General features: G+C 46.7%; 1 protein-coding gene across 1 annotated transcript in view; it reads left to right on the plus strand.

Moving 5' to 3' along the window:
- LOC128300949 (rap1 GTPase-activating protein 1) overlaps positions 1–14,415 on the plus strand; it is a 147,456-nt gene that overhangs the window by 123,670 nt on the left and 9,371 nt on the right. Inside the window, exon 3 of the mRNA XM_053037211.1 lies at positions 3,202–3,246. Coding sequence (XP_052893171.1) covers positions 3,202–3,246 — 45 coding nt within the window. The remainder of the gene's footprint in view (positions 1–3,201; positions 3,247–14,415) is intronic.

Consider the following 14,415-nt stretch of genomic DNA (forward strand, 5'->3'; position numbering starts at 1 on the left):
TGGTGAACCGTTTGGCGTTTCGTCAATTCGATGGAGAGAAGTAATAGGGCCAACCAACGAAAAACAAAAAAAAACACGTCTCGAGTGCGTGACAATTTAGGGAAATAGGTTTTTTTTGGGGAGGTTGGAATGGGGAACTTCATCAGTAAAGCCCTCGATCGTAAAGATTAGGTATTGAAGGCCTCTGGTGCGTATATTCTCCTCATGTGTATGCGTGTAATATGTGGAGTTAAATCCCCATTTATTTTAGACGAGAAATCTTCAACGTCTGGCGACACACAAAGAACACATGATCGGATTAGTATTTAGAGATTCGTTGGAAGCTTGCGTTGGAGAGCTCGGCAGCGCTTCTCTGCCATTCCATTCGCCATTATTCAGTGTGATTTGCGTACGCCTTGTAGTTGGGTTGAATTATGATGTGGTGCTTTGTTTGTTGGGCTCTCGTTCGTTGGACGGAACGGTGTTTTTGCGTGGCCAAAAAACACAATGCCGTCCCAATTGACGTCACGTATGTGTGACACGAACGAACCAACAAGCTGCCGGTTAGCATTCGGGGCACGATTTTAATTGAATTATAATGAAAAAAATATATAAATACGACTACTCCCACTCACACGACGGCGTTGTGTCGTACCGAAATGTTGTGTAGCTTAAATGGAGTCTTTTTTTTTAAATATATATACACACCTCCTGCATATGAGGGTGTGGAATCCCACCCCCAATTGGGGGAGTTTGGTTGGAAAACTGCACCGAAGTAGGTTGAGGGCAAATTGATTTGCCTGGTGAGTTGGAGTTTTATTTATTCTGTTTTGTTTTGTTTTTTTGTAATCCTTTGCATTTTTCGAAGGGTATCCACAGGAATGATGAAGCGTTAGTTTCGTGCCTTCATACCTTTTCCATGATGCATTTCGACACATACAGGCACACATACGCACGACGCTCCGGTGCGATATTTTATTCACGTCAAATACAACGAACCACCCCGCGTGTAGCATCAAACAAACGATCGCACGACAACGAGACGGACGTGTTGTTGGCGTTTTATTCCCGCATGAACCGAATCTATTCGTACGTTGTGCTACTCGTGTGCATAGAGACAACATGATTGGGCCCTGCCAGTGCTGGCAGTTTGTGCTCCATATGTGCTCCTCGGTACCGTCGACCCGTGAGCAATTAACTCGTTCATCCCTCGCCCATGTCATCGACGTATGGCGCTGTGCATTCTCACGATCGGTTCCAGGGAAACAGTGTGAGAAATCCTTCTGCAATGCAAATGGAGCTTTAATCGGAGGATGGGCACGGTTTTGTGGCATCATCACGAACATCGGCTGGCTGTGTAACGCTGGCAACGCTAGCGCAACTATTCGGATTGATCAAATGGTGCATTTGCAAGCCCTCCCTGCGTTTGCGTGCACTTTATGGTAATGTGCGCAGCAGTTGTATGATGTCACACACGCTTTCCTTTTCACTTGCAGCAGCGTCGCGCAACTGCTGCTGCGACCTTCAACAGGCAAAACAAAGCAAAGCAACAAAAAAACATCAAATCAATCAATCGAGAAAAACCCCCCCATCAGAGTAACGATTTGAGTGATTTAAGACAAAATCGGTTTCCATTTTTCCCGGCCTCCTGGGTTTTGGAAAAACAACAAATCCATCACGTTGTTTTCGGGCGGTTTTTTTTTGGCTTTCTTTCACAGCGCGCAGTGCGCAAATGTAAACATTGGGCGAAAAACCGTAAGGCCGGGTCGGGTAGGGATTGGGTGGGATGGACACAAAAATAGTTGTGCATGCTCTTTGGTCAATCGTTGGAAAAATCAATCATCACAGTCCCTTTCTTTCCAGTAGAAAAAAAACACAACTTTTCGCCGCGTTTTGGACCGCGTTGCCGTGCGTCACAAAACACAATGGCGATCCAAATGAACGATGCAGCTTTGGGCACGTTTGCACAACAAAATAATGCACCATCAGCAGAAAGCTGGCACAACAGTGTGGAACCAAGAACAACGTGCGCAGGCCATCTAATTAAGAGACCTGTGAAACATTCCGTTGGATGCTGTGGTGTCTAAATGGCGATCAAAATGGTTTTGCTATTGATGATGGGTGATGCAAATGTGCAGCTCATCTCGCGGTGCTTTACTGGGGCATCGATCGCCTAGGGTGTGGGTTTGAAATCATCATTAATGCTTGTTTTGCAAATTCGTTCCAGCAGCTCGGCCCCAACCAAAACAAACAATAAAAACGACCCTTTTTTTGGGTTGCGATCGTTGCAGTTTCGTTAGAAAATTAAATCTATCAGCGAACTATGTCAACAAAAGATGGAGATGGTTAGTGTTTTTATTAAACTAAACCCTTCTCACTACTCCTCCTCTCTCCTCCTCACCTGCCCGGCTAAACTTAATGGGGTTCAGATCCAGTTTTTCCTTCAAACCTGACACCGTTTAAAGGACGGAAATCAATTTCCCCCCAAAAAACCCGGTCAAGATGCATGCATGGATGGAAGCCAAATTGCGCATTGGCTTGAGGGTTGTTTTAACCCAAAACCATTCCATACCGCCAAGGGATTCCGCCCCAAAACAAACCGGTGAGGCTGCGACTAGCTTTCCCCACTGTAACAGCGTTCGGAGATTTTTGGGGCCGCCAGTTCAGTGATTAGTCTTGCCTCAATTTTACAACACTGTGTGTTTTACATCTCGTCTCACGCATTTTTTGGGAGATTGGGAGGGGGGAGGAAAACAAAAAAGATGAGTAATTTTGCCACACGATAAGATCTCTTGGTGTTTGATGAGTCGAGGAAAGTGAGGTGTGCATTTTGCTTTTACGTTAAATCCGAAAATTACCCCGTGCCCACGGTGAGAGTGGTTACGGGTGTTTTCCATGCCCCAAAAGTAGGCTAATTAAATTTTTCGTGCATGAACTAAAAGATTACATTGAAAGAGCATCACAAAAAAAAACAACAACCCATCCCAAATCATCATCTCCCGGGTTGGTGTGGTTCCCGTACTGTAGGAAGCGTTATATTTGCTGGCAGTGAAAATCGTGCCGATGTCCGAACATGGGTACGAACATGAAATTAATGCTCTTTCCCCACCCCCCCCCCCCCCCCGGTCGAATTGGAGGTGGATAATAGTTGATAGAAAGTGAAGCAAGTTCCTTTGCCGATGTCGTGTACTAAAACAAGCCTCTGTTTCCTTCTCGTTACAGGTGCGTACCGTGAGCACGGGCACAAAAACTCGAATGGTTTGCATTGTAAGTAGCTTTTCCTGCCGTGAAATTGTCCGTTGTACCCGCGCGAAAGGGGTATCGCGAGTGGCCATGTTGCTGCAGGAAATATTCTTGTATAACGTGAGCCAACCTTACACCATCGCCCGTCCCCCCTTCCCATGCTGAAAGGAGTAAAGCAAATGGCATTATGTCCCTTAATTTATGCAACAGCTTTTTTTTCCACCAGCGTGTACAGTGTCCCAGTGTCCCCGGAATTGGCTTCCACACAAAACTTAGTTGTGTTTTTATTCCAATGAATAAAACAATTCATCTGTAGCCGTGATCGTGTATTTTTGCCGCCACGGTGCAATAAATTCTGTTTTTGCAATTTCCGGTTGGATGTTTTTTTCTGGTTCTTCCCCTGGTTTCGTGCCGTTGGGGATATAGAACACAAAAATTCTTTATGTTCCCTCCTGCACCTGCACTTGTGGCCGCCGAAAGTACCAAAAATTGGATTTGGGAAAAATAAATTCAATTTCAAATCAGTTTTTCGACCAAACTCCATGAAAATGACAGAAAAACAAGGGCCAATAAGTTTACCGACAGCAAAATGCACTTCATTGGTTCGGTGCTTGCTACTTCTCTAGGCTGTGGTTTTGTTGAAGGTGGACATTGTCGTCCAGAAGCATTCTTCTGCTCTGGGCCACTCTGGATGCACTGTACGTGACTTTTGTTTCTCTGGCAGGAGGACATATTTTTATGTTCTTTAGCTCCCTGCCATTCTTCATCCCTTAATGTAATCCCTCGGAAACTGTCGGCGTATGAGGGTTTGGCAGTTTGCCAACTATTACATGTGACCTACGGGGGATGGTAAAAGAATTACATATTTTGGAAGTAGTTTTGCAGCCCTAATCCCTTTTTTTCCCCTCCGGTCCGACTTCGAGCAAGCAAAAAAAGCGGAAATAGAAGCGTCAGCAGCGAGGAGCTAAATTGTTGCTAGTTCTACCAGTTTTTCTCCTCTTGCTAGCAGTGAAACAAATAAATACCACACAAACTCCTCATTAAAAACTCCCACCGGCAAACGTTGAAGAGTGAGAAGTCATTTAAAAACTTTAACCATCAGTAGAGAAGAGAGCAGCAAAAACAAAAAAAAAATAATAAACCAGAACCGCCCCAACATTTCGCGTAATAACCGGCATTGTGCATTGCGCGAACTTATCTCCCCACACTCGAGCGGGGGGAGCGCAAAGGGGGCGACAAAAAAAATCTATACGCACCGCAAAATGGGTCTGCGCGTTTTTGTCTTCTATGGGCGCATCTATAAATGCATCACAATTTTGCAATTACACCGCGAAAAACGATGAGAACTCACGGGCTTTGAGACTCGTTTTGAATGAGGGGAAAAAAGTGCATCGCACACTTGGACCGGTAATATGTGCAGCACGCAATAATGGTGCAATAGTTCACTGGGAGCAAATGAAAATGAAACGATACTGACACACACACTGTGCAGAGCGAACATGAGCAACAAAAAAAAAAGAACGATGCATTTCTCTCACGGGCTTTTTTTTCTGTGTGTGCACGTGTGCTGTGCGGTCTTTGGATCTCTTCACGCAATGCACTGAGCCCGAAAGTGATCGCTCCCGTTTGAGGTGCAGTAGCAAAGGGGAAGATGAACCACTGTAAGCTTTTTCCTTTACATAATCCCCCCGGGCGCGAGGGAGAAAGCGAACGAAATGGAGCAGATGGGGATGGCATAAGTGGCCACCGTGTAGTGCATATATGGCAAAATAAACGCACCCTTAATTATGTGTGCTCCTAATGAGCGGCGCGGAAGAAGACGAGTACACGTACACCCGGGTTGTTGGTTGGTTTTGTTCGGGGTTGGGGCACTGCTTTTGATCGGCTAATGATGATGGTTATGATGGGTAGCAAGAGTGGGAAGGGGGGGGGGGAGAGGGGGGGGGGGACGCATATGTCCGTGTGCCTTCCTCTGGGTAGAGGTGGCATCACCTGCAATAAAGCATAATGGATCGATGAGCTAAATACTGTTCGCCATTTTTCCATCCTTCGCGCGCGCTGTGCACCGCTGGTGTTGGCCGGGCACAACTTTCCATTGTGTTGCTGTGGTGTGTGCACTATGGGAAAACGAACACCGAGCCCACTCGGTGGCGGCAACACCTTTGGCGAAAGGAGTTCCACCCCGCGCAAAGCCAAAACATTGCATGCGAATAGCGCTGGAAACAATTAAATTCGTTTCACGCGGCACCACCACGTTTTTTGCTTCAGCTGGTTGGCAGGTTGGGCTTGTCCAACTGCAGCTTAACCGTGGGGGGGAGTGGAAAGATAATATGGCACTGTGGCACTTCTTTTGTCTAAAAATAGTGCCACAGCGCCCATCATCATCATCTAATCGGCCACCATTTCACACGGGAGCACCGACACTAGTTGACGCTCGTTGACGCTCGGGCCGTATGTGTAACATTGTCATGAGAAGCATATCCTGGCTCTCCTGGGTGCGGGGGGGCCCGTGCTGCTAATTGCAAGTCAAACAAACAATGGACTCTCCGTGCTGCATCGTTTGCGCCGAATGGTCCCGCGGAATAACTCGTCTATTTTTGAAGGCAAGATGTACAAACAAGTGTTCGTGTGTGTTTCATGTGTTTGATGTGTCACATATATAGCGGTACGGGGTTTCCAATTAGTTGTTGGAAAGTGTTCCAGCGGTCTCCCACACAATCATGTCCATCAACATCATAAGGGAAAACACCGGAACATCGTCACCGGACAGTATGGTTTGGTGTGTAATTATAGTTACATTACGTAATGTTGACGACCGCAAATGACTTTAACGAGCATACCACCACCGAAAAAAGAACCCTCCACCAAACACTGTTTGGATCCCACCTGTTTTGGCCTTGGTTTTTGGTCAACAAAATCGATTCCACTGCAAGGGACACGTGAAACGAACGAAGGTGACAGACGTCAATAATGACGGGAAACAATGCGCGATGGTTTCGATGGCTCACCCCCGGAAAGGGTAGAATTCCAACTAAGGAGGGTCAGAATTGCCTGTAGAGTAACTGTCATTGATGACACTTCTTACCGTTACTGACAACTCCCGAAGAACTTCCCGAAGAACTCCCACCAAGCTGGCAATGATTAGTTACAGGTGTGATAAGGAGAACCTTCAGCTTGTGCTATTCCCCTTAACCTTGTCGAGCTGTGGAGTTCTTACGGTGGTGGAATAGTAAACCCTGCAACACCTCCCAAGAACTCCTGGCTGTTCTTCGGGTTTTCTTTTTATGGTTAATTTTGTCAACCTCGACGGGGCGGTGTGATGCCTTTATGGTGTGCTTATCGGGACGGGAGTAGTTAAGAAATTGAAGTTGAAACCCACTACTCACCCGCACGCTAATGACCCTTTTTGATGGGGTGCACTTACTGCGCGTAACTACGCTTTATGATGTCAGCAGGCAACCTCCTTCTAATCAACAACCTCCCACTAATGAACTTATAATGCGTAGCAAAACTGGTGAGCAATTGTCCGTAATGTAAGCCTATCAGGGTGTGACCTTCGCCTTTCGATGCGCGCAAACACTCGTTCTACTGTTACTACCTACTACCCGGGGTACTCCGTGACATGAAGTTGCCCGGAGCAATCAAAACATTGGTCCGACTTCCGATTCTCCGTGGCCACCAGATGGTTTCGCTCGTTGTTTGAATAGACGGCACAACACGTGCTAAATTCGCGACTGATTGACTCGAGTTGACTGCTTTACGTGCCCGAGGTTATCAAACTTTGGTAGGATTTTGGAAGGAAGTCCCCAACAAATGTTTGAATAATTCTGCTGTTGGTAAATTTAAGACCATTTAATTATTTAGTGAAAGTCGCACAGCTGCAGGCAAATTAAAATTGCAAAATAAATGTTAAGCCTTCATAGCACAGCAAAGAATTAAATACACAACAGCGAATTTGTGATAAGAGATACGAACCATACAAGAACAGTATGGGGTGTACAAATACTGGAACTTATCACATTGGGGTTTGTCGTTTAATTCTCTTGGAAAGACTCTCTCAATCAGTATCGGGGGGTGGTCTGAAGGGGTTAGTCGTGATACGACTCCTTATGTTTTATTTTTAACGATGATGATGAACCACCCATCCCCCGTTGGACAACTGATGACATATGGTGTGCACTACTTACTAAATAGACCAGCTGAATGCTGATGGTGATATGCGTTTGAACCGATTCCTGCTGTGGAACCACTCGAAAAAAACTCCCCCGGGGTAGTTGGCCATTCCGCCACGAATTGGGAAGTTACGAGTTGGGAGTTATCTGAGGAGAAGCAATACGGCACACAAAGCACCGATGATGAAATGTGGTTCGTAATCAATCACACCGCACCGGCAGCAAATAAGGGGGCCCTTCGGTCCCGGCGAGTAACACGCGTGTAAAAATAGGGAAGAACACCCAAGTGTGGAGGAGCAGGAGGGTCCGGTTAGGGTCCGGTTGGGGTCCGGTTGTCTCCTGCGGGTGTGTTTGAATGTTGCCGCCATTAATCCATCATCCTGTGATGTGATGGTCTTGTAAGGTAAGGTCTGATGTTGTGTCTACTACTGGCTGTGGCCGATGAAGCAACCGGCTTCGTTTCCAACCACCACACGAGGACACGAGGACCTCCCCCTCCCTGCGGTACTACGAATGATGCCATCACAGTTTGTTTTAAATTTGTTTTGCTTCCGAATCATAAAAATAACTCTTCCCAAACCGCTCACAGCGCCAAACTGTGTCATAAAGGGCATTAAGAATGGGAGAAGAAGGAGGGAAATGTGAAATGTCTCCAAAAGGAAAAGGTGAAAATTATAGCACCGTTCTTCCAGATAATCACAGCTGTTTCGCGGGAAAAAACAGCACGAGTTGTGGCGTCTCGTGCAATGCGGCAGTTGTTTTGTGCCTCATTGCCAAACCGGACATGAACAGCACGCGGCAAAGACACCGCCCAAGGCAGTGCGTTTGAAAGAAGACGACCGAAAAAAAAAGACGATCTCACTACAAGAGGTCCTCACGCGGGAAGACAGCGAACGGCGGAGCGATCTGGTGGTGGTTATTTATAGAAAATGGAAACTATATCAAACACGGCAGGCGGGTGTGAATAACGCAAACCATCGGGGATGGCAAGGTGTGTACCACTCCTTTCGTGTCAATAAACCGAGTTCCTGTAAGGGTAACCTCGTGCTGCTACTCTAAAGGGACCCATTCTCCCACACGAAGGTATAAAGGTGGGAAATTTCTGAAACGTGTCCATCATCAAAACCTTCCGAGCCCCAGAAATAGAGCGGTTCTATTTTTTGGCGGCGGGGTTTCCTACAGTATCGCCCTGCAGCGTTTCAAAGGGACTTAAAGAAAGGGCTGGGGGGTCTCTGTCGATCATGTCTGATCGACGCAACGGTAATCGGAGCATCACACGCTGTGGCCGCAACTGTGTCACGTTAATTTAGCGGAAAATGGGAAAGCGCCACCAACGTGGCCACAGTACGATGTGTCGTCATCGGGGGAAAATGGTTTGGTTTTGCGCGTACTACAAGACCACCCCTTTTCCGAGGGTTCTTTTCCTCATATCACTCAGTCCACTTACACCATGCCATGCCGACCGCCCGCTGGAACCGGTGCGAATGTGTTTGCCTAACGTGTGCACAACTCCTCGGGTCTCGGGTGTAAAATGTTTACACACCCCGTGCTGGCGACTTCTTCGACTTCCGCACCCCTGAAGCGGGCGAACATGTGGCGAAGACACGACCAAAGCAGATGGGCGTGATAGGAAGAACCGCGTTCTGCGTGCATCAATAAATCAATCGCCTTTGTTGACACGTTGATAAAGCCGGACGAGTGAGTGGATGCATCGAGGTCACCATTTTTTTACGTTCCCATCGTATCAATTGTCAACGCATCGAGCTGTCCCAGACACGCTGCTCCTGCTGCAATCGTGAGAACCTCCAGCAAGGACCTCAGGCAAAACAGGCGGGTCGTCATTTGTTTCGACCACATGACCACGGAAAGGAGTCGAATCCGTTTAGCGCGGAAGAAGCCCCTGTTACTACGTGGTGGCCCCTCCCGACTGCGGTTTGTGTTATCCACCGAAAAGCCCTTGCCACTGTCGTAAGCGGATGTGTGCTTCAAGCGCAACCACAACCATTCCTCTTCAAGTGCTTCCTGGCACAGTGCTGTGTGGCAAGTGAAAAGCAGGCTTTTGCGTACAGTTGTGTCTTGTTGGCAGCATTTTTTTCGTTCTTCCGTGCCAAAGACATTGCGCAACACGCTCGGACTCTTCCTGCCTCCTGCAGTAACGATCGGTTCTCTGTGTTGGTTGCTTCGGCGAACTTGTGACCGTTTCGTAGGAACATTTTTGGCTTTGTTTACCTTTAGAAAATTCATCACTCCAGCAGAGAGACGAACGGGAATGGGATAGAGCTACCTTACTTTGTGGTGTTTAAGTTGAAAATAAACTTATGCCAACCGTAGACCCCGTCAGCCTTATTTCCTTTTCCAGACGAACCGGAAAAACTGTATATGCGCTTTCTCTCCGTCTCTCCCGTGCGCGACTGCAAGTGCTTGCTCTTGGTTGCATTTTACTGTAGTTTTGTTGATGTTTTCCCTTTTTTTCGTTTTTTTTTTGCTTTGACTTTCCGTACGCTAACAAACTTCCCGAAGCACTTCCAAACTTTACAGCTGCAGGAAAAGTAGACAAATTTATGTGGCCACGGGAGCGATGGTTTTGTTTTTTTTTTTTTTTCTTTGGTACATCAAGGAACATTCGACTGTTTTTGGGGCGGTGTAGCAACAACCAAAACAAAACAACAGCCAGTACAACAAAAACCCACCCTGGAAACAAACAACGCAAACGGAAAACGAGAACTTCGATTTTCCTGTTTCCACCGCACCGAAGCGCCCAAACAACCGTGCGCCCGGCTTCGGTTCGATGCGTTCAAGTTCAGCCGAAGGCTTTTATGTAAGCGCATCCACAAACCGACACAACTGGCCGGCGGCGAAAAGCGATCGTAAATTTGCTATTGAAGCGCGGTGTTTTACTTATACATGTGACCATGATTATGACCAGTTGCCGGGTTTTTTTTTGAGGAAGCGATCCCGTGCACGAGTTTATTACGGCACCCTGAACCTACAGGGTTTGTCAAGCTTAATTTATTTATTTTTTATTAAAATAGAATGAAGATTACATAATTTTGTTTCCACGATAAAAGCATGCGGAAAACCTTTCGAATTAGAAATGTGTGCGCGCTGAGTAAGAGTGAGTTTTTATGACTCCTTTAACCACTCTTTTGCGTTTACACTCTCTCTCACTCTCTATGCCGAATAGAAACTCACTCAGGCGTGAGTAAAACTGTTGTACTCACTCCTGAGTGAGTTTCTAGTCGGTAAAGAGAGTAAGAGTGAGTATAAACGCAAAAGAGTGGTAAGAACATTAATCTAGTGTAATGCTGTTTAATAATTCTCAAAAGAGTGAGTACAGGATTCAAATCTTTAAATCCACTCTTTGAGTCTGATTCAAATCATGGAAAAGAGTGATTTTTCTCATCGCTATTTCGAATGTTCTCCTAGTTAATACTGGAGGTTGTCGGTTCCGATTGGATTCTATCTACGACGTTTGGTGTAGGGATGAGACCATCGCGTAAGAGTGAATGAGTCGCACGAAGAGTTTTTATAACTCCTTTTACTACTTTGTTGTGTATGTACCTAAGGGGCTTAGACCGACTAATGACTCACGCTTGAGTAAATAAAAGAATTTTGTAACTCTTTTTGGATTTTAATTACTGAAAATGAGTAAAAGTGAATCACTAGTCACCACAGTGAGTGAGTGAGTGAGTGCCATAACGCCAACGAAGAATCAAAAGCTATTCGTAGTTTTTCTTATGGAATTCAGTGGAGAGAAGAGCAAAGTTAATCAAGTTTTCATATCCCTAAAAAATTGACTTTGATTCAACTCTCTGAAAAGAGTGATCATACTCATCTCTAATTCGGTGTTCTAACACGACTGATTGGACTTATGTTGCTGGGACCGTGGAACCTTCTTTCTATATGGGTACAGAAAACTGTCCACCACTGTCCTTGGACGATAAACCATTTCAATTGAGTAGTGAAGTTATTCGCCTTTTCTGCTTTCATATGGACAAGAAAAATTGCTCGTAAAAAGGGACACAGTTTTCTAACTGAAGAATACACGGAGAATCATCTCCACGCAGTAGATTGAAAAAATGGCAAATGTAATAAATAAGCATCCACAACCATTCATCGGTCAGGAAGAACGCATTGCAGATCGCCGATCGCCGAATGACGACGACCTGCTGATGTACCTTCACTACCCAACACCGCTCATGGTTCTCCCGGTTTTGGTACGACCGCTTCAAAGACGACATCCAAAGACGATGATTAACGACAGCCACACACCACCCCGAAGGAAGTACGCTTCGTTGGCCACGTAGCGCGGCGCTTGCACCCAACCACGGCATCTTCGCCCAAGAACCGAAGAAAACAACACCTTTGCGCGGTACTATGCCCGTGTTCAGGGCCACGCATGACGATACCACGCTGCCGAGTCCTCAACTTCTGAGGCAGAATTAGCCCACGAACACAGCACCGGGCACACAACGTTCGTACCCGCGACTCGTCATCTCACTCCAAAGGGTGGAGTCGACGATCTGACATAACTTAATTACAACCCATTCTCGGAACTTGCGACATTCGGTGTTGCAGTTTTCCTAAGCCAGACTGTGTTGCTGCATTCGCCGTGAAGAGCAGACAATGCAAAATTTCGTTGATGACCCGCGCCCCGCGTTGATGTCGCACACTCGATGTCTTGTACTTAAGACCCAACAAAAACCTCAGGTCCCCTGGGATGACCTTAGCGTTAATCATATACCGAACTATGATTTTCTGTGGGGGAGGGAGTGAAAATTCTTCACCAACGACAAACTAGTTTGCTATTGTTTCGTTTTGTTGGAAATTATGATAAATTAGTTTTGCGACCGTCGCTTGGCTTTAGTCGGGCCAAGTCGTGCATATAATAGCACATTGAGGGTGAGGGTGATTTCGATCTAGGCTCGTAAATTGTCCTCCCATCTATAGCTTTTTCTCCCCGCGTTGTAGCATAAAAACTTGGAACGATGCTTCACTTTAGGAAGGAGCTGCAGATTCTCTCCGCTGCCTTATGCAAATGTACGTCGTTAGGGAGGTTTTCGTCTTCTGTTCATTTTAATATCTCACAAGGGATGGAAGGGGACAGGCTAAAGGCTGAGCAGTGCTTGAACCGTGTTGTGGGTGTCTTTTTGCTCTTTATGTATGCAACAGCGGCCGGGCCTGCACTGGCATGCATATGCAGGCCGTGTGCTATAAATCTAAAGCCCGATCTTGTACTCCTTGGTTTGGGTAAGGGCCTTACCACCCACCCCCCGGGGCCTCTGCTCATTTGCCTGTCGTAGTTGTCACTGGCAGGGAAATGTGGGACCGTTTTTCTAATGGGTGCTACACAACAACAAAAAAAACCCGTCGGTAGATGGATGGAAAAAGAAAATCGTAAATGAACAAATTGCTCTGGTCGACCTAATTTTGTGCACAATCCAGGCCAGGGAGCGTACCGACCGCTGGTGCAGCCTGTCCCATCATTACCACCTATACACTTACAGCAGTTGCAGCAGCAAAACTAAAATGAAAACACAAGCAAAACGATGATCTAATCGCTTGTTGGGTCGGTTGCCAGTGGGTAAGGGTAAGGACAAATTGGCACCAGAACTCTTTCGCATGTCGGTACCATTATGGTCCCGGCCCAGTCCTATCTCGATCGGCGACACCATTTTTGTTAATTTAAAATAAACCGAAATCCAACCGAAAAACAAATCGCCCTCAATATCGCTACCAGGCGGGTGAGGCTTTGCATTAATATTGATTCCACAATCCTTTTGCCAAAAAGCCACCCCTAGCACCGGGATTCGTCCGGACTTCTGGGTGGTGGTGCCGGGCTGCGTGTGTTGCAGAATGAGTCGTATCACTGAATCGAGGTCTCGCTCGTCAGAATCGCACGCTTGATCTTATATCCTGCAATCCGGTCACGTACCGGCGGCCGGGTCCACCCACCGGTCCCGGGGTACCTTCCCGCGCCACAAGAGTTCGTGATTTTTTCGTGTGGAAGTTTATTGCTTGAGGACCGGAAAATGTGTGTTGCAGCAAACGAGGGTGCTACCGCAGCTACCACCACCGCAGCACATGGGAATCGTTCAATGCTAAAGATGACACGCCAGCCCAGGAAGACAGCGGGAGGTACCGGGAGGCTCTCCTGTGTATAATTTTCTCCCCGCTCTCTTCCACGTTTGCCCACCATGTTACCATGTCCTCGGTTCGGCCCCCGGATGTTGGCAATATTATCCCGACCTGCAAAACCACTTCAAACGGACGGGACACGGGATCCGCTTCGGTGGTGGATTTGCTTGCAACCCAGCAGGATGCGATGCGCTGGACGGTGGACGTGGGAATAGAGAAATTAATTCCTTCGCTACCACTTTGACTTGCCCCGTCGCCGGAAGTGGTAATATATGGGAAGCACCCAACAAATAAGAGGACGAGCCATAAAAGAAACAGGAGAAATGCATGATGAAGGATAAATATGCATGCAGGAAGAGAAGGACATGGGTGGTTTAAAGGGTATGGGTACAGGTATGCTTGTGTGTGTTGGCCTTGTTAGGCAGAAGCACACGGGAATGGAACGTAGGCACTTCAAGGCTCTCCGAACCCCAAAACCACAACCCTTCACACACAGGGGATGTTCTAACGGCGACGGAAGCGAAATGGGAAAGGATTCCATTAATCAAACATTTTTCCGTTTCCGTCTGGGATATTGCTTTTTTTTTTAGTTAGTTTTGTGAAAGTTGTGGCAGGTTTTGTGGTACCCCACCTTTTGTTGGTACCTTTTCATCTTCACCATAGCAACCGTCACCGATATATTAACAAACTGCTTAAACGGATCGTTTTTCGAGAGGATTATTACACACGTTACAGGTGTGGAACGAAAAAAAAACGGACGAAAAGGAGGAAAATTGAAAGACATGCTGCTGCATTTCCACCCTCTCCAAGCAAAACTGCATCAGTGGTGGAGAGAGAGAGAGGGAGAAAAAGAGAGAGAGAGAAAGAGAGAGAATGAAACGAT

The sequence above is a fragment of the Anopheles moucheti genome, chromosome 3, assembly GCF_943734755.1.
Source record: "Anopheles moucheti chromosome 3, idAnoMoucSN_F20_07, whole genome shotgun sequence".
Taxonomy (NCBI): domain Eukaryota; kingdom Metazoa; phylum Arthropoda; class Insecta; order Diptera; family Culicidae; genus Anopheles; species Anopheles moucheti.